This window comes from Pleurodeles waltl, chromosome 4_1, assembly GCF_031143425.1.
Source record: "Pleurodeles waltl isolate 20211129_DDA chromosome 4_1, aPleWal1.hap1.20221129, whole genome shotgun sequence".
Lineage (NCBI taxonomy): Eukaryota > Metazoa > Chordata > Amphibia > Caudata > Salamandridae > Pleurodeles > Pleurodeles waltl.
The window spans coordinates 764280472-764298782 of NC_090442.1; the positions used below are offsets into that span (position 1 = coordinate 764280472).

An 18311-nucleotide genomic window follows, 5' to 3' on the forward strand; every position below is an offset into this window, starting at 1 on the left:
TGGATCACATTATAAAAATAAAACTCCCAGAATGAACGTGTGCGGCAAAGAACGTGTACTAAGCAGATCAGAGTGTATGTAATGTAAATATGTGAAAATAACTTTGGCGATTATATTCTTTCTGGAGAGAGAACTTGCTTTTGTCTAGTGGAAGCTTGGAGTCATAAGGTAACGCAAAGAACGTGTACTAGAAGTATCCAGACCACTGGCTTCGCCCAAGTCCTGTGCCCAGTCCATGGCAGGGTCATCCTGGTATGCATAAGGGTCCAGGGACCCCTCCAATTCCTCCCCGTTTCGTACTTATAGGAAAATGGGTCTGAATCCGACCTTGGGCGAATAGGGCCCACCGAAGCCAATGGCGGTGTCAGCCAACTCCACTCCGAGGGGATAAGAATTGGTTCGACGTCGATAGTGGGTACTACCGACGTCGGGAGCGTCGACAATCGACCCGGCGCTGGGGAAGGTCTCGAAGTTGCGACAGACGTCAGTGCGGATCCACGCACGGATCCGGAGGCGACCTCAATGGCCAGGGCCTAAGCCGTCGGGCCTGAACCCGAAGGCCCCTCAGCCGAACCAGTTGGGCCGTATCTGGGTCAGCCCGCCCAAAGATGAGGTGCATGGCCTCGTAAAACTCCTTAAGTTGGGTGGGGGTCGCTCCGGGAAACTCGGGAAGCGTGGAGTCGACTCAGACACAGGCTCCGAGGACGGAGGTCTAGTGCGTGTACGCTCGTCCCGTGTCGCATCGGCAGAGTGACAGGGTAAAGTCAGAGAGCGATGGGACTTCTTAAACTTCTTCTTCTTACCTTGATCAGAGGACTTCTAAGAAGACGAGTGGTGATGGCTCCACGACCGATCTCGAGACCTTCCTCTCGAGCAAGACCGGGACCTACGCGGAGTCGAGTGCCGGGCCGCCATTAGCTTTGGGGACCAGGTCGTGGTCGCGCTCGAGGCACCACAGACAAATGCGATTAGGATCCGTCACCGACATCGTCCGATGGCGGTCCTCACAAGGCTTGAACCTGGTCTTCGGGGACATCTCAACGCACCAAAGTCGTACCAAAAACTTTGACAAAATGGTCTAATTCGGCCAAAAAAATAGCATAGGGTAGCTCTCTCCAGAACAGCGCATGGCACGGAAAGAAAAGAACTGATGTCACTACGTGAGGGTGGCATCTATGTACTACTTCCGACGTCATCATGGCGACCACGACGCCTGCAGAGTCGACTGACGCCACCTACCGACGCGCCAGGATACTGCTCGAAGAAAAATCTCCAGATCCAGTCTGATGCCTGGGGAAATTCTAAGGTAAGGAATCTGCAACTAGAAGTCTTTATCAGATACACCACACCCAGTAACACGCCCATAAAAGTCATAAAAGACATACAAACTCGACTCTCTATAGAACATACCTCTTGCCTCTCCCCTTCACTCTTGGATATCTTGACTGACCTTGAGATAGATTCTGATATTGGCGTAGAGAGTGTACTTAAAACTTCCTCAAAATTTACACCCTGTCTACCGACTGACAATGTCTGACATTTTTTTTAAACGAGTAACATTAGATCTATACCAACTGGAAGATCTGTATCACACAGGACGTAAAACCATAACAAACGGTATCACCAAAGAAGAAAGATGCATTACATTATGTTTCAAGAGCGCGAGATCTCATTAGCAAAGAAGCCGACAAAGAGGGCAACATAGTCCTCATGAACAAGCAGTACTATCTGAATGAGATAGATCGACAACCCACCGATATTTTTGCATATCAGAAACTTACACACATCCTCTAAAGAAAGTCATTAATTGCATACATCAAAAGCTTAGATATTGGAGGGATAGATCTCTCATTTTTGACATGGAGTACTTCTACAGGTACAACCCTACACCTACATCACCATGCATCTACAGACTTCCCAAAATACACAAAACTGGTGTCTTTCCACCAGGCAGACCCATCATTTCAGGGATAGTTTCTCTGTGGGGATCCTATCAGAACACAGACATTTGTTTACAACCTACCCTCATACATTAGGGACACAAAGGATCTACTATGTAAAATTAGTGATTTTGAGTGGACAGAGGGACACTTTCTAGTGACCTTGGATGTTGCCTCATTATATACGAATATTCCCAGAACAGAAGGTATGGTTGCCATACAGCAGAGGTTCCCAACCTTTTGACTTCTGTGGACCCCCACTATATCATTATTGGAGCCCAGGGACCCCCACTGAATCTTTATTGGAATCCGAGGACCCCCCCCAACTGAGTCATTATTTAAAGCTGGGGACCTAATCTGTTAATATTATTTAATTGTCTAAGCTGTCGCGGACCCCCTGAGGAGGCTTGGCGGACCCCCAGGGGTCCCCGGACCACAGGTTGGGAACCACTGCCATACAGCATTTTCTGGATACACAAGACGCTACCCTATTGGAACACTCAAACATGCTAGTAGACTTTATCAAAACCGTTCTGGACAAAATTTTTATACATAATGGCACATGTACTGTCAAATACACAGAGTAGCTATGGGGGCAAAATCTTCACCTTCCTTTGCAAATTTATACATGGGTTATTTTGAAAAAAAACATCTTCAGCAAAAGTGCCCTCCTGAACTGACACAACATATCCTATACTGGGGGAGATATATAGATGATATACTTATGTTTTGGTCTGGGGACTCAGACCTTCTCGGACTCTTTCTCCAACATTTGAACACAAACACATATAACATCAAATTCTCTAGTGAACCTAGTATGACACTAGTCAGTTTTCTACACAACACCCTATACATAAAGCAGAACACAATTGGCTCCAAACTATATAGGAAACTGACAGCCTGCAATGCAATACTTCATGCAAAAATAAATCTCATCCCACCTCACATATTAGAGCTATCCCCTTAGGAGAAGTCACTAGAATTAGACGAAACTGCAGCGAGGACAACAATTTCCATAATGAACTAAATCAGATGAAAAGACTTCACACAAAGGGGCTACTCCCAAAGCATTTTATGTAAAGCCAGTAACAGAATCAAAAAAACGAAGTCAGATTTACTGACCACATCTAAAAAGGAAAAACTATACAGCAAATTATCTCTCATCACTTCTCACAGTGGGTTAAGATAGACAAAATTTTGCACAAACATTGGTCTTTCCTATTAGCCGACAATTCCCTTAACAAGGGTCTTTCCAGTAGACCCAGCATCACCTACAGCAGAGGTCATACACTACGGGACTCATTGTGTCATAGTTTCCTAACACCCAACATCACCGATACATGGTTACCCAAACCGCCCCAGCGGTTCTTAGAAGTGTGGCTACTGTAGGATTTGTTGTTACCTAAAAGACAAGATGGTCAGTCTCCAATATAACACCAAGACTTCATATAAAATCCATAAGTTCGTCAACTGCAATACCAAATATGTTGTATATTGTCTAGTATGCATATGTGGCCACATTTATGTTGGCAGTACCATCAGATCACAAAGGATAGAATCCAAGACCACATAAGGGCCATTTGCACGAACAACACTAACTACCCTTTTGCCACAGACTATAATACTGCCCATGGTCAACAGGAAATTTTAGGCATTAGTGCACATGGTATAGACGCGGTAAGTGTACTACCACGGTGCAGTAATAGAACACTGATCCTGAGACGCCTGGAAAGCAATTGGATTATTAAACCCAGGGCAGTGGAGGAGGGATTAAATATGGAAAAAGATCTACATGTTTTCCTTTGATTAATAGTATAAATCTCTGATTGTGTTTAATTTCTTTTAGTTTAGCTATAGGATCAATTTTTGTCTTGTATGACCTCTCTTGTATCAAACAAAACAATAAGGGAACAAAGGGAATGACTCCCGTTTTCTAGCTTTGCTTGTATTCTGCATATTATATTTTTCAATGTATGTATTAAATTAATGCTTTGTCCTTTTGTCCGGAAGTCATCTGTCTCTCGTTATATACTCCTTATTTCCCAATACAAGTCACTATATTTTTGTGTTTCACGTAACTACTCCACTACAAGATGGAGCCCATGGTCTTTTCTTCACTCCTCCCTGGCTAGACCACTTTCTATTACCTTTATTGCACATAGGTAGCACACTCACGAATGTACCAGATACGACTGCCTTACTCTACACGGCACAGGACACTGTTGATCAGGTGAGCGCGCTGATTTTACAGACGGAGGAACGGGGTCAACATGTTCTCTACTCTGCCTTTGTTCGGCACTACGTGCCCTTGTCCAACACTTTGCCATACCCTATTGCTACAATGTCTCGGGGGTAGTGACTAACAGCTGAGAATGCTCTTTCACAAAAAGACGCATACCTGAACTCTGCAATAAAGCCTTTACGCAACAAACAAAAACTCAATGTTAATTCCTTGAACTCTTGCTCCTACTGACTACATGGCATATGTTATTGATAACCAGGTGTACCAGCTGGGGTAACAGCACAGTTACGGCACTCTTTATCATACACTGAACATCCTAGTGAAATGTATTTCATTTCTATCATCTACTACATTTTGTAGCTCGTCAGATATGCTATGTTTAACAACTCTTATCTATATTCACCACTTTTTATAACAGAATACTCACCTGATGATATACACTACATTACTATTATTTTGTCTCAATATATACAATGCTTGGACCTCTTCACTTAATCAAGTATATTTCAGGCTTATCATGGCCATTCTCTACAGACATATGTATTGAAATACGACAGAAAATCCAGACTGATTTAGAAAACACAGAATGTTCAAGACTTCTTAGTTATTCCTCTTTTCCACCTGGGGGAAGACGTACCTCCCAATACTTTTGGATACTACTTTCAAGAAAATTCTGGGTTCGTTCAACATTTCTTCAGTGATTTAGTATTGTTTATTTGGCATCCTGGTGACACTGTAATTACAACACAGGTTTTACTATATGCACATTTAATGATCCAATCACACTGGGCATGTGCTTTGCATGCTTACTGTAAAGAAATGGCTCCCTGTTGCAGTTACCCCCCACTTTTTGCCTGATACTGATGCTGACTTGACTGAGAAGTGTGATGGGACTCTGCTAACCAGGCCCCAGCACCAGTGTTCTTTCACCTAAAATGTACCATTGTCTCCACAATTGGCACAACCCTGGCACCCAGGTAAGTCCCTTGTAACTGGTAACCCTGGTACCAAGGGCCCTGATGCCAGGGAAGGTCTCTAAGGGCTGCAGCATGTCTTATGCCACCCTAGGTACCTCTCACTCAGCACAGACACACTGCTTGCCAGCTTGTGTGTGCTGGTGGGGAGAAAATGACTAAGTCGACATGGCACTCCCCTCAGGGTGCCATGTCAACCTCACACTGCCTGTGGCATAGGTAAGTCACCCCTCTAGCAGGCCTTACAGCCCTAAGGCAGGGTGCACTATACCACAGGTGAGGGCATAGGTGCATTAGCACTATGCCCCTACAGTGTCTAAGCAAAACCGTAGACATTGTAAGTGCAGGGTAGCCATAAGAGTATATGGTCTGGGAGTCTGTCAAAAACGAACTCCACAGCTCCATAATGGCTACACTGAATACTGGGAAGTTCGGGACCAAACTTCTCAGAATAATAAACCCACACTGATGCCAGTGTTGGATTTATTAAAACATGCACACAGAGGGCATCTTAGAGATACCCCCTGTATTTTACCCAATTGTTCAGTGCAGGACTGACTGGTCTGTGCCAGCCTGCTGCTGAGAGACGAGTTTCTGACCCCATGTGGTGAGGGCCTTTGTGCTCTCTGAGGACAGAAACAAAAGCTTGCTCTGGGTGGAGGTGCTTCACACCTCCCCCCTGCAGGAACTGTAATATCTAGCATTGAGCCTCAAAGGCTCAGGCTTCGTGTTACAATGCCCCAGGGCACTCCAGCTAGTGGAGATGCCCGCCCCCTGGACACAGCCCCCACTTTTGGCGGCAAGTCCAGGAGAGATAATGAGAAAAACAAGGAGGAGTCACTGACCAGTCAGGACAGCCCCTAAGGCAACCTGAGCTGAAGTGACTCTGACATTTAGGAATGTGACCCCCTCCCCTTGGGAGGAGGCACAAAGAGGGTGTAGCCACCCTCAGGGCTAGTAGCCATTGGCTACTGCCCTCCCTGACCTAAACACACCCCTAAATCTTGTATTTAGGGGCTCCCCTGAACCTAGGAAATCAGATTCCTGCAACTTAAAGAAGAGGACTGCTGAGCTGAAAAACCCTGCAGAGAAGAAGACACCAACTGCTTTGGCCCCAGCCCTATCGGCCTGTCTGCCTCCTTCGGAAGAAAACTGCTCCAGCGACACGTTCCCCAGGGCCAGCGACCTCTGAATCCTCAGAGGACTGCCCTGCTTCCAGAAGACCAAGAAACTCCCGAGAACAGCGGCCCTGTTCAACAAAGACTGCAACTTTGTTTCCAGACGAGCAGATTTAAAGACCCCTGCAATCCTCACAAGAAGCGTGAGACTTGCAACACTGCACCCGGCGACTCCAAGACTGTAAGTAACCAAAGTTGTCCCCCCTGAGCCCCCACAGCGACGCCTGCAGAGGGAATCCCGAGGCTCCCCCTGACTGCAACTGCCTGACTCTGAAATCCCGACGCCTGGAAAAGACCCTGCACCCGCAGCCCCCAGGACCTGAAGGATCGGAACTCCAGTGCAGGAGTGACCCCCAGGAGGCCCTCCCCCTTGCCCAGGTGGTGGCAACCCAGAGGAACCCCCCCCCCCCTGCCTGCCTGCAACGCTGAAGAGACCCCTTGGTCTCTCATTGAAACCTATTGGAAACCCGACGCGTGTTTGCACACTGCACCCGGGCCGCCCCCGCGCTGCCGAGGGTGTACTTTTTGTGCTGACTTGTGTCCCCCCCGGTGCCCTACAAAACCCCCCTGGTCTGCCCTCCGAAGACGCGGATACTTACCTGCTGGCAGACTGGAACCGGGGAACCCCTTCTCCATTGAAGCCTATGTGTTTTGGGCACCTCTTTGACCTCTGCACCTGACCGGCCCTGAGCTGCTGGTGTGTTGACTTTGGGGTTGCTCTGAACCCCCAACGGTGGGCTACCTTGGACCCCAATTTGAACCCCGTAGGTGGTTTACTTACCTGCAAGAACTAACAATAACTTACCTCCCCCAGGAACTGTTGAAAATTGCAGTGTCCACTTTTAAAATAGCTATATGTGTTTTATGTAAAAAGTATATATGCTATTGTGATTATTCAAATTTCCTAAAGTACTTACCTGCAATACCTTTCAAATGAGATATTACATGTAGAATTTGCACCTGTGGTTCTTAAAATAAACTAAGAAAATATATTTTTCTATACAAAAACCTATTGGCTGGAATTGTCTCTGAGTGTGTTCCTCATTTATTGCCTGTGTGTATGTACAACAAATGCTTAACACTACTCCTTTGATAAGCCTACTGCTCGACCACACCACCACAAAATAGAGCATTAGTATTATCTCTTTTTGCCACTATCTTACCTCTAAGGGGAACCCTTGGTGTAAGGAAATGCCTCCTTGTCATGGTTACCCCCTGACTTTTTGCCTTTGCTGATGCTATGTTTTGAATTGAAAGTGTGCTGAGGCCTGCTAACCAGGCCCCAGCACCAGTGTTCTTTCCCTAACCTGTACTTTTGTATCCACAATTGGCACACCCTGGCATCCAGATAAGTCCCTTGTAAATGGTACCCCTGGTACCAAGGGCCCTGATGCCAAGGAAGGTCTCTAAGGGCTGCAGCATGTCTTATGCCACCCTGGAGACCCCTCACTCAGCACAGACACACTGCTTGCCAGCTTGTGTGTGCTAGTGAGAACAAAATGAGTAAGTCGACATGGCACTCCCCTCAGGGTGCCATGCCAGCCTCTCACTGCCTATGCAAGTATAGATAAGTCACCCCTCTAGCAGGCCTTACAGCCCTAAGGCAGGGTACACTATACCATAGGTGAGGGCACCAGTGCATGAGCACTGTGCCCCTACAGTGTCTAAGCCAAACCATAGACATTGTAAGTGCAGAGTAGCCATAAGAGTATATGGTCTGGGAGTCTGTTTTACACGAACTCCACAGCACCATAATGGCTACACTGAAAACTGAGAAGTTTGGTATCAAACTTCTCAGCACAATAAATGCACACTGATGCCAGTGTACATTTTATTGTAAAATACACCTCAGAGGGCACCTTAGAGGTGCCCCCTGAAACCTTAACCGACTATCTGTGTAGGCTGACTGGTTCCAGCAGCCTGCCACAACCGAGACATGTTGCTGGCCCCATGGGGAGAGTGCCTTTGTCACTCTGAGGCCAGTAGCAAAGCCTGCACTGGGTGGAGATGCTAACACCTCCCCCAGGCAGGAGCTGTAACACCTGGCGGTGAGCCTCAAAGGCTTACCCCTTTGTTCCAGCACCGCAGGACACTCCAGCTAGTGGAGTTGCCCGCCCCCTCCGGCCACGGCCCCCACTTTTGGCGGCAAGGCCGGAGAAAATAATGAGAATAACAAGGCGGAGTCACTGGCCAGTCAGGACAGCCCCTAAGGTGTCCTGAGCTGAAGTGACTCTAACTTTTAGAAATCCTCCATCTTGCAGATGGAGGATTCCCCCAATAGGATTAGGGATGTGACCCCCTCCCCTTGGGAGGAGGCACAAGGAGCGTGTACTCGCCCTCAGGGCTAGTAGCCATTGGCTACTAACCCCCCAGACCTAAACACACCCTCAAATTTAGTATTTAAGGGCTTCCCTGAACCTAAGAATTTAGATTCCTGAAACTACAAGAAGAAGAGGACTGCTGAGCTGAAAAACCCCTGCAGAGGAAGAACAGAAGACACCAACTGCTTTGGCCCCAGACTTACCGGCCTGTCTCCTGCCTTCCAAAGAAACCTGCTCCAGCAACGCTTTCCAAGGGACCAGCGACCTCTGAATCCTCTGAGGACTGTCCTGCTTCAAGAAAGACAAACTCCCGAGGACAGCGGCACTGCTCCAAAAGAACTGCAACTTTGTTACAGAGGAGCAGATTTAAAGACCCCTGCAAATCCCCGCAAGAAGTGTGAGACTTGCAACACTGCACCCGGCGACCCAGACTCGAATGGTGGAGAACCAACACCTCAGGGAGGACCCTCCGGCGACTCCGAGACCGTGAGTAACCAAAGTTGTCCCCCCTGAGGCCCCACAGCGACGCCTGCAGAGGGAATCCCGAGGCTCCCCCTGACCGCGACTGCCTGAACCTAAAGTCCAGACGGCTGGAAAAGACCCTGCACCCGCAGCCCCCAGCACCTGAAGGAACGGAACTTCTGTGCAGGAGTGACCCCCAGGAGGCCCTCTCCCTTGCCCAGGTGGTGGCTACCCCGAGGAGCCCCGACCTTGCCTGCCTGCACCGCTGAAGAGACCCCTTGGTCTCCCATTGACTCCCATTGGAAACCCAACGCCAGTTTACACACTGCACCCGGCCGCCCCCGCGCTGCTGAGGGTGTACTTTGTGTGGACTTGTGTCCCCCCCGGTGCCCTACAAAACCCCCCTGGTCTGCCCTCCGAAGACGCGGGTACTTACCTGCTGGCAGACTGGAACCGGGGCACCCCCTTCTCTCCATTGAAGCCTATGTGTTTTGGGCACCTCTTTGACCTCTGCACCTGACCGGCCCTGAGCTGCTTGTGTGGTGACTTTGGGGTTGCTCTGAACCCCCAACGGTGGGCTACCTTGGACCCAAAACTGAACCCTGTAGGTAATTTACTTACCTGCTAAAACTAACAATACTTTACCTCCCCCAGGAACTGTGAAAATTGCACTGTGTCCACTTTTAAAACAGCTATTTGTGTTTTACATGAAAAGTATATATGCTACTGTAATTATTCAAAGTTCCTAAAGTACTTACCTGCAATACCTTTCAAATGAGATATTACATGTAGAATTTGAACCTGTGGTTCTTAAAATAAACTAAGAAAATATATTTTTCTATAACAAAACCTATTGGCTGGATTTGTCTCTGAGTGTGTGTTCCTCATTTATTGCCTGTGTGTATGTACAACAAATGCTTAACACTACTCCTTTGATAAGCCTACTGCTCGACCACACTACCACAAAATAGAGCATTAGTATTATCTCTTTTTGCCACTATCTTACCTCTAAGGGGAACCCTTGGACTCTGTGCATGCTATTCCTTACTTTGAAATAGCACATACAGAGCCAACTTCCTACACTTACTATCTCTGATCTCCTCATTACACCTAAGCTGTCCACTGTCCTCCATATCCCATAGGGATATCCGCCAGTTTATTAGAAGGCATGATCATCCAAGAGACTTTCTTTCATCACCCAACGTTTGGTAATATACAATGACAATTCCCTGTTACCATCTGTTATGTTCTTATTGTCATCCTATTCCTTGCTTATTTGATTTGCAGCCTAGAGAAAGTCAAAATGACGAAACACGTGTCGGCTGTATGTTCGGTTTACTATTTCTTGAGAAGAATAAACCTCTGTCAACTATAGAAACTTGTCTTTGAACTTTGAAATTTACTCTATCACTTGGATGAACATTGTTGGACTACACCGGTGTGCCCTGGTATCTTTTAACAATTGTCAATCCTGATTGGCCTTCCAGTAAGCATTTTCAACACCAGTGGTGGTTGGGTGCTTAACCAGGCTGGCACCCACCTCATTTATTTCTGTAGGACTAAAGGATTTCCCCTAAGAAGTATACATACATATCGGATTGGATGTGCAAACTCTATAGCATCAACCACCCTTTTTGTTGTATTGTTAGCTATTTTGAGGAACACTGTTTATAGATGGAGTGTACAGGCTTTTCAGTTCTGTTGCACTCTAGAAAATAAACCTTTGATAACTAGACAAAGGGCAGACTCTATCGGAAAGAAAGGGGTTCTGATGACTTCTGTAGCCAACGCCTCCATACAGGAAATATGCAGAGGAGTCACATGGACCGCATAGCATTACTGTTTTGACTTAAATTCGCAGAAAACAGGTAAGTGGAGCAAATCAGCTCAAAAATATTTTTGCTTCCTCTCCCTCTTATAGCCTGTGCCAAAAAGCAGGTGATACCTCTACTAAGTCTGTGCAAAGTATGTGGATCTAGAAGTGATTTCATGTTGCAAAATAAACCAGTTACTTGCATGTAATTATGGTTTTAGATTTTGGAACTCTTAAAGGTTCACATGCTGAAGATATAAAGAAAAAATAATCCTAAAATGATTGCCACCCACATCAGAATTTCATGATTACTGTTGACATCCTGCAGTGTCTCAGCTTAATGTGACCCCTAACCACAAATTAACAATGTTTTGAAGAAAACAGACCCTTCATCCCATGTACCAGATGGCGAGATTATGTAAAGTGTTGGAATCTAGAAGAGTTTTAAGCTGCTAAACCATAATTACAGGTAAGTAACTGGGTTCTTCTTCTCTCCTTTGAATAGACACAGATTGACTGACATTGTATGACTTAATTGCTGTATCGGAATTTCAGGCAATAACTTTGAAACTATTTATTTATAGAGAGAATAATCCCACTCTAGTAGAGGTTTTGGATGGTGTGGTGCGACTGCCAGAATCTGTGCACACTGCTGTCAGATACACAAGCATAGAACTTGTGGGGGAAATGAGTGAGGTAGTAGATCGCAACCCGCAGTTTCTGGGTGAGTGTTCATCCTTTCATTTACATGTTTTAATAGAAATGCATTAGTCTTATAATTGTTTCTAACGCCCTCCACAGCAAGCCGGTGATTAATATTTTGTAATTTGTTGTTACATTTGTAAATGTTTTGTATACATTCACTTGGTAGCCCTTAAAACCAAATTAATGTATTTCTTTGTAGTAGTGTTTGGTGGTATTATGTTGCTTTAACGTGTCCCATATGTAGATGTCTTCTGCACATAATATATTATAATCATTAAATGTTATATCTCAGAGAATGATAAACTGCTATGGCATCAGTGCATCCTTGGGACTCTAGTGGGGAAATGGTAGTTTAGGGGCTAAATGTGTATGCTGTGTGGAAAGGTACTGTTATACTGCTCCATTCGTTCTCTGTGATACGTTTCAAGGTGGCCTCTATGTTGGATCTCTTCATTAGTGACATAAAAGGTGATTTACATGCTGCTTTCTGTCTGATGTAAACATGTCACACCAGTCCCCTATAACAGTTAGTCAGGTTGTAGCTCTAGTTTTTCTGATTGATACTTCTAACTATAGATTCCTTAACTTGTGAATTTCCCCTGGTGCCAGACTGGATCCAGTGTCTTTTCATGGCATTGATCCGGTGTGCTGGTAGGTGGAGTCGTGCTGCTTAGCGTCAGCTTTGTCTTGCCTGGCACAGAGGTGAGTTTCTTTGTTTCCACACCTTCAGACAAAGATCCACAAAGCGCTCCCAAACCTTTCCCTTGTTTGTGACATATTTCGGTAGCAAAATATCTCTTCAGTTATGTCCTCACCCAAAACAGGGTTTAAACCTTGTAGGGATTGTTACAAGCAGATGTCTTTGACACATCCCCTATGGTGTCTACATCTGGTGTCTAGGGTCATGGCTTACGAGGCCTGCACCTCATTGAAGTGCAGGGTAGTTCAGGAACGTTCAGCCGAACTTTAGTTGCTGAACACGAACGGAAGGTGCGCAAGTCCTGCTCACAGCCGAAGGTGCTGACCCTCTCCCAATGCCATTGTAACAGATCCTGTTCACATTCAAAGCCCTTGGATAAGTCCTAGAAAAAAAAGAAAAGCAAGCCAAAGTGGGAATCCTACCCATCTTACTGTCTAATTGACATCAAGGTCTTTCTCAGTCCTGGTTCCCTTCCAAGGAACTGATTCCCCCATTTCGCCCTGATGCACATGGAGTTTCCCCGCAAGGTGACTGCAAATTGAGGTTTTCAGCAAACTCATGCTGTACATATTTAGCAGTCTGTGGACTTCCTTTGGGTATGTCTTTGGGACCCACATGAACGAGGAGGCATACAGTTGAGTTACCATTTGCTGCTCATTCCTTCACTGTTTTCCTCTTGACCCCACACCGAGGCCTGCCCCAACTCTGGGCTCACGCCCAATCTGACTTCAAACCTGGCTCCACAACCCACTCCTTTTCCTGTCATGTTGCTGTCAACCCCTACACCAGAGTCGAACCATATTATTTTGCCAGACTCCGATGCAAAACCCACTTGTTCAAAGTTACATTATACCCCACAAACATTCCAGCCTCATTCTGACTCGGACAGAACACTTACTCTGCCAGGAAATAACTCTCCACAATTTGTATGGCTCAGACTTTGATCAGTGCCTGCATATTCTTAGATGTTAATGGAGATGATGCAGATGATGTCCAGTATTATGAAGTTAATTTGTACATTCTTACGGAAGGCTAGTGGTCTGTAACACCTTCTGGGACACTTGGTTGAGTTCTCTTTTTCTCTCATGGGAGAAATCAACTTTTTTTTACTATGAACATCCTGCCTGTGGCTGAAGTTTGTAACTACCGCTCCCGCCCCCATTGAGATTAAGACAAAAGTGCTGACGGCAGATCTGCAGCCTGGACAGGTGTCCACAGTTAGTCTCTGTTTGATATAGAATTCTAGCTGCAGATTGATTTCCTTTTAATTTCCTAGGAGTCAGACTGTAACTGGAAGATTTTTTGTGAGCAGTACCCCTGTGTTCCAGAAGGTGGCATCGATCAGCTTTGCTTGCGTCGTACGCCCCAAAGTGAAGTCGCAGTAGTTATATAGGTGCCTCCTAGGTACGCCACCAGTTCTTTTCTTTCCACACCAGCCATCGCTGATCCTGAGAAGAGCTACCTCTCAGTCACTTTTTGACTGGATATTTATCAACTTTTTGTCGATCCTTTTTTCGATTTTCCAACTCTGAAACAGAGCCTGAGGGGTTTTGTCCAACGCTGGCAGGAACTGTGCTTCCTAGGAGAGAGCCTGAACCCTGTTACATCAGGTTAGGCCTCTGTAGGACACCAGCCATATGAAAAAGACCCAAATATGGACCAGTGTGAGGAACTGGATGAAGCCAGTGGACTTGATACTGCTCCAGATACTGGTCTGCTTTCTCCCCCAACCATGGCTATAGACGAGGGAGTATCATATGCTATGGTGGTGCCGAGGTGGCTGAGGTCCTTGACCTTCAGCTGCCTTCGGTGGCAATCAAGACTTGGATCTTGACAGAGGTGTTACAATTGGGAGTTTCCTCATCTGAGCCTCTTCTTCCATTCATTGAAACTGTCACTGATGTCCTTTTAGGTACCTGGTTCAAACCAAACACAGGGTGTAGGAAGTTAGCTCTGTATGTGCTATTTCAAAGTAATGAATAGCATGCACAGAGTCCAAGGGTTCCCCTTAGAGGTAAAATAGTGGTAAAAATAGATAATACTAATGCTCTATTTTGTGGTAGTGTGGTCGAGCAGTAGGCTTATCCAAGGAGTAGTGTTAAGCATTTGTTGCACATACACATAGACAATAAATGAGGTACACACACTCAGAGACAAATCCAGCCAATAGGTTTTGTTATAGAAAAATATCTTTTCTTAGTTTATTTTAAGAACCACAGGTTCAAATTTAACATGTAATATCTTGTTTGAAAGGTATTGCAGGTAAGTACATTAGGAACTTTGAATCATTTCAATTGCATGTATACTTTTCAAGTTATTCACAAATAGCTATTTTAAAAGTGGACACTTAGTGCAATTTTCACAGTTCCTGGGGGAGGTAAGTTTTTGTTAGTTTTACCAGGTAAGTAAGACACTTACAGGGTTCAGTTCTTGGTCCAAGGTAGCCCACCGTTGGGGGTTCAGAGCAACCCCAAAGTTACCACACCAGCAGCTCAGGGCCGGTCAGGTGCAGAGTTCAAAGTGGTGCCCAAAACGCATAGGCTTCAATGGAGAGAAGGGGGTGCCCCGGTTCCGGTCTGCTTGCAGGTAAGTACCTGCGTCTTCGGAGGGCAGACCAGGGGGGTTTTGTAGGGCACCGGGGGGGACACAAGCCCACACAGAAATTTCACCCTCAGCGGCGCGAGGGCGGCCGGGTGCAGTGTTAGAACAAGCGTCGGGTTCGCAATGGAAGTCAATGAGAGATCAAGGGATCTCTTCAGCGCTGCAGGCAGGCAAGGGGGGGCTTCCTCGGGGAAACCTCCACTTGGGCAAGGGAGAGGGACTCCTGGGGGTCACTTCTGCAGTGAAAGTCCGGTCCTTCAGGTCCTGGGGGCTGCGGGTGCAGGGTCTTTTCCAGGCGTCGGGACTTAGGTTTCAGAGAGTCGCGGTCAGGGGAAGCCTCGCGATTCCCTCTGCAGGCGGCGCTGTGGGGGCTCAGGGGGGACAGGTTTTGGTACTCACAGTCGTAGAGTAGTCCGGGGGTCCTCCCTGAGGTGTTGGTTCTCCACCAGCCGAGTCGGGGTCGCCGGGTGCAGTGTTGCAAGTCTCACGCTTCTTGCGGGGAGTTGCAGGGTTCTTTAGAGCTGCTTCTTGAAACAAAGTTGCAGTCTTTTTGGAGCAGGTCCGCTGTCCTCTGGAGTTTCTTGTCGTCGTCGAAGCAGGGCAGTCCTCAGAGGATTCAGAGGTCGCTGGTCCCTTTGGAAGGCGTCGCTGGAGCAGAGTTCTTTGGAAGGCAGGAGACAGGCCGGTGAGTTTCTGGAGCCAAGGCAGTTGTTGTCTTCTGGTCTTCCTCTGCAGGGGTTTTCAGCTAGGCAGTCCTTCTTCTTGTTGTTGCAGGAATCTAATTTTCTAGGGTTCAGGGTAGCCCTTAAATACTAAATTTAAGGGTGTGTTTAGGTCTGGGGGGTTAGTAGCCAATGGCTACTAGCCCTGAGGGTGGGTACACCCTCTTTGTGCCTCCTCCCAAGGGGAGGGGGTCACAATCCTAACCCTATTGGGGGAATCCTCCATCTGCAAGATGGAGGATTTCTAAAAGTTAGTCACCTCAGCTCAGGACACCTTAGAGGCTGTCCTGACTGGCCAGTGACTCCTCCTTGTTGCTTTCTTTGTTCCCTCCAACCTTGCCGCCAAAAGTGGGGGCCGTGGCCGGAGGGGGCGGGCAACTCCACTAAGCTGGAGTGCCCTGCTGGGCTGTGACAAAGGGGTGAGCCTTTGAGGCTCACCGCCAGGTGTTACAGCTCCTGCCTGGGGGAGGTGTTAGCATCTCCACCCAGTGCAGGCTTTGTTACTGGCCTCAGAGTGACAAAGGCACTCTCCCCATGGGGCCAGCAACATGTCTCTAGTGTGGCAGGCTGCTGGAACTAGTCAGCCTACACAGACAGTCGGTTAAGTTTCAGGGGGCACCTCTAAGGTGCCCTCTGGGGTGTATTTTGCAATAAAATGTACACTGGCATCAGTGTGCATTTATTGTGCTGAGAAGTTTGATACCAAACTTCCCAGTTTTCAGTGTAGCCATTATGGTGCTGTGGAGTTCGTGTTTGACAAACTCCCAGACCATATACTCTTATGGCTACCCTGCACTTACAATGTCTAAGGTTTTGTTTAGACACTGTAGGGGTACCATGCTCATGCACCGGTACCCTCACCTATGGTATAGTGCACCCTGCCTTAGGGCTGTAAGGCCTGCTAGAGGGGTGACTGACCTATACTTGCATAGGCAGTGAGAGGCTGGCATGGCACCCTGAGGGGAGTGCCATGTCGACTTACTCGTTTTGTTCTCACTAGCACACACAAGCTGGCAAGCAGTGTGTCTGTGCTGAGTGAGAGGTCTCCAGGGTGGCATAAGACATGCTGCAGCCCTTAGAGACCTTCCTTGGCATCAGGGCCCTTGGTACTAGAAGTACCAGTTACAAGGGACTTACCTGGATGCCAGGGTCTGCCAATTGTGGATACAAAAGTACAGGTTAGGGAAAGAACACTGGTGCTGGGGCCTGGTTAGCAGGCCTCAGCACACTTTCAATTGTAAACATAGCATCAGCAAAGGCAAAAAGTCAGGGGGCAACCATGCCAAGGAGGCATTTCCTTACACAGGGGATCCTGGGAATATGGCAAACACCTGCAGCCACCGTCCTGCCCGAACGGCAACCAAACTTACTCACCCAGCACCCTACCCCAGAGAACTTGGTGGTCCAAACCTCCACATCCCAAGGTGACAGACGCGTCACTCCTGGGATGGGGGTGTCCATCTGGGAAATGTGGAGATCAGAAGACCGTGCTCTCTGGCGGAATGTGGAGTCCATATTATGTGCTGGAGCTCCGTGCAGTCAACTGGTAATGAAAGCCTTTCTACCCTCTGTTGGAAAGTCCCTCTTTTTAGCATGGTTACCCCACATTTTCCTGTCAGTGTGCTTAGACTGTTTTCATTGGGATCCTGCTAACCAGCACCCCAGTGATTGTCCTCTCGCCTCTAAATTTGGTGGTCTTGGTATTCTTTACACACCATAGTTGGCATACTGGTGTACCCCTGTAAATCCCTAGAATATGCAGGGCTCGAACAATCCACTCAACCCACTCTCATTGGCGAGTCTTATTTGATCAGGTTGAGCTATTTTTAATACTTTCTCTTACCTTCTGGCAAGTTGACACTGAACAGGTGTTCTGTTCAGTTGAAAAGTGGAAGGGTAATAAAAGATTCCTTTAAATGCTGTTCCTATGTCACATTTGCTCTGTGTTCACAGACCGAGGTCAAGAGTGCGTTTTTTTCTTACAATTAATTTTCCTTCGGATTGCAGAGTTCCACGACTTTCTAAGGTGAACTGCGTGACCTGCTGCTTAGAATCTAAAATAAAAGGAAATAGGGTGTCAGGTTTTTCCTAACACACATTTAAGTGACTTAAGTCAACTGTGCAACATTTCAAAATATATTTCAATAGTTGTGAAAGCCCTTTTTTATATATTTGTGTGATGAAAAAATATTTGAATAGTATGAAAACAAATCAAATTACTTTACATGTGGATGTGCAAAGGATATGTTTTCTGAAACCCAATTTTCACAGATTGTTAATACACTATATAGTTTTATCAGTAAAGCTGCAAGTTGGTGGAGAGGTTTTTGGACATCAAGTTACTGTGTGTAGATGAACAGTAGGTTACCACATCATGGTTTAGTAATGTATTTATTAAAACTGCGAGTTTAAACAAACTGAGAAACTCTCCTGTCCGGATGGCAATGTTAGTAAAAAGAAATACTATGTTATGTGGGATAGACCTCATGGGTATGTGGACTAGATTCTTGTGATGCATGCAGCAAACATTAGTCTACTTAATCAAACAAAAGAGGTTTTGTTTCTACTGCAGAAATGCTGAGCTCACGTATTTGAAGGTGCACTCATGTGAGAATTAAGAAAAAGGCCACTCTGTAAACTATTTGGCTACGAT

General features: G+C 46.6%; 1 protein-coding gene across 3 annotated transcripts in view; it reads left to right on the top strand.

Annotated features, from left to right (window-relative positions):
• Positions 1-18311, top strand: part of TNPO3 (transportin 3) — a 991461-nt gene that overhangs the window by 537960 nt on the left and 435190 nt on the right. For all 3 annotated transcript variants that reach the window (XM_069229384.1, XM_069229382.1, XM_069229383.1), the window contains exon 11: positions 11515-11654. In XM_069229384.1, coding sequence (XP_069085485.1) covers positions 11515-11654 — 140 coding nt within the window. The remainder of the gene's footprint in view (positions 1-11514; positions 11655-18311) is intronic.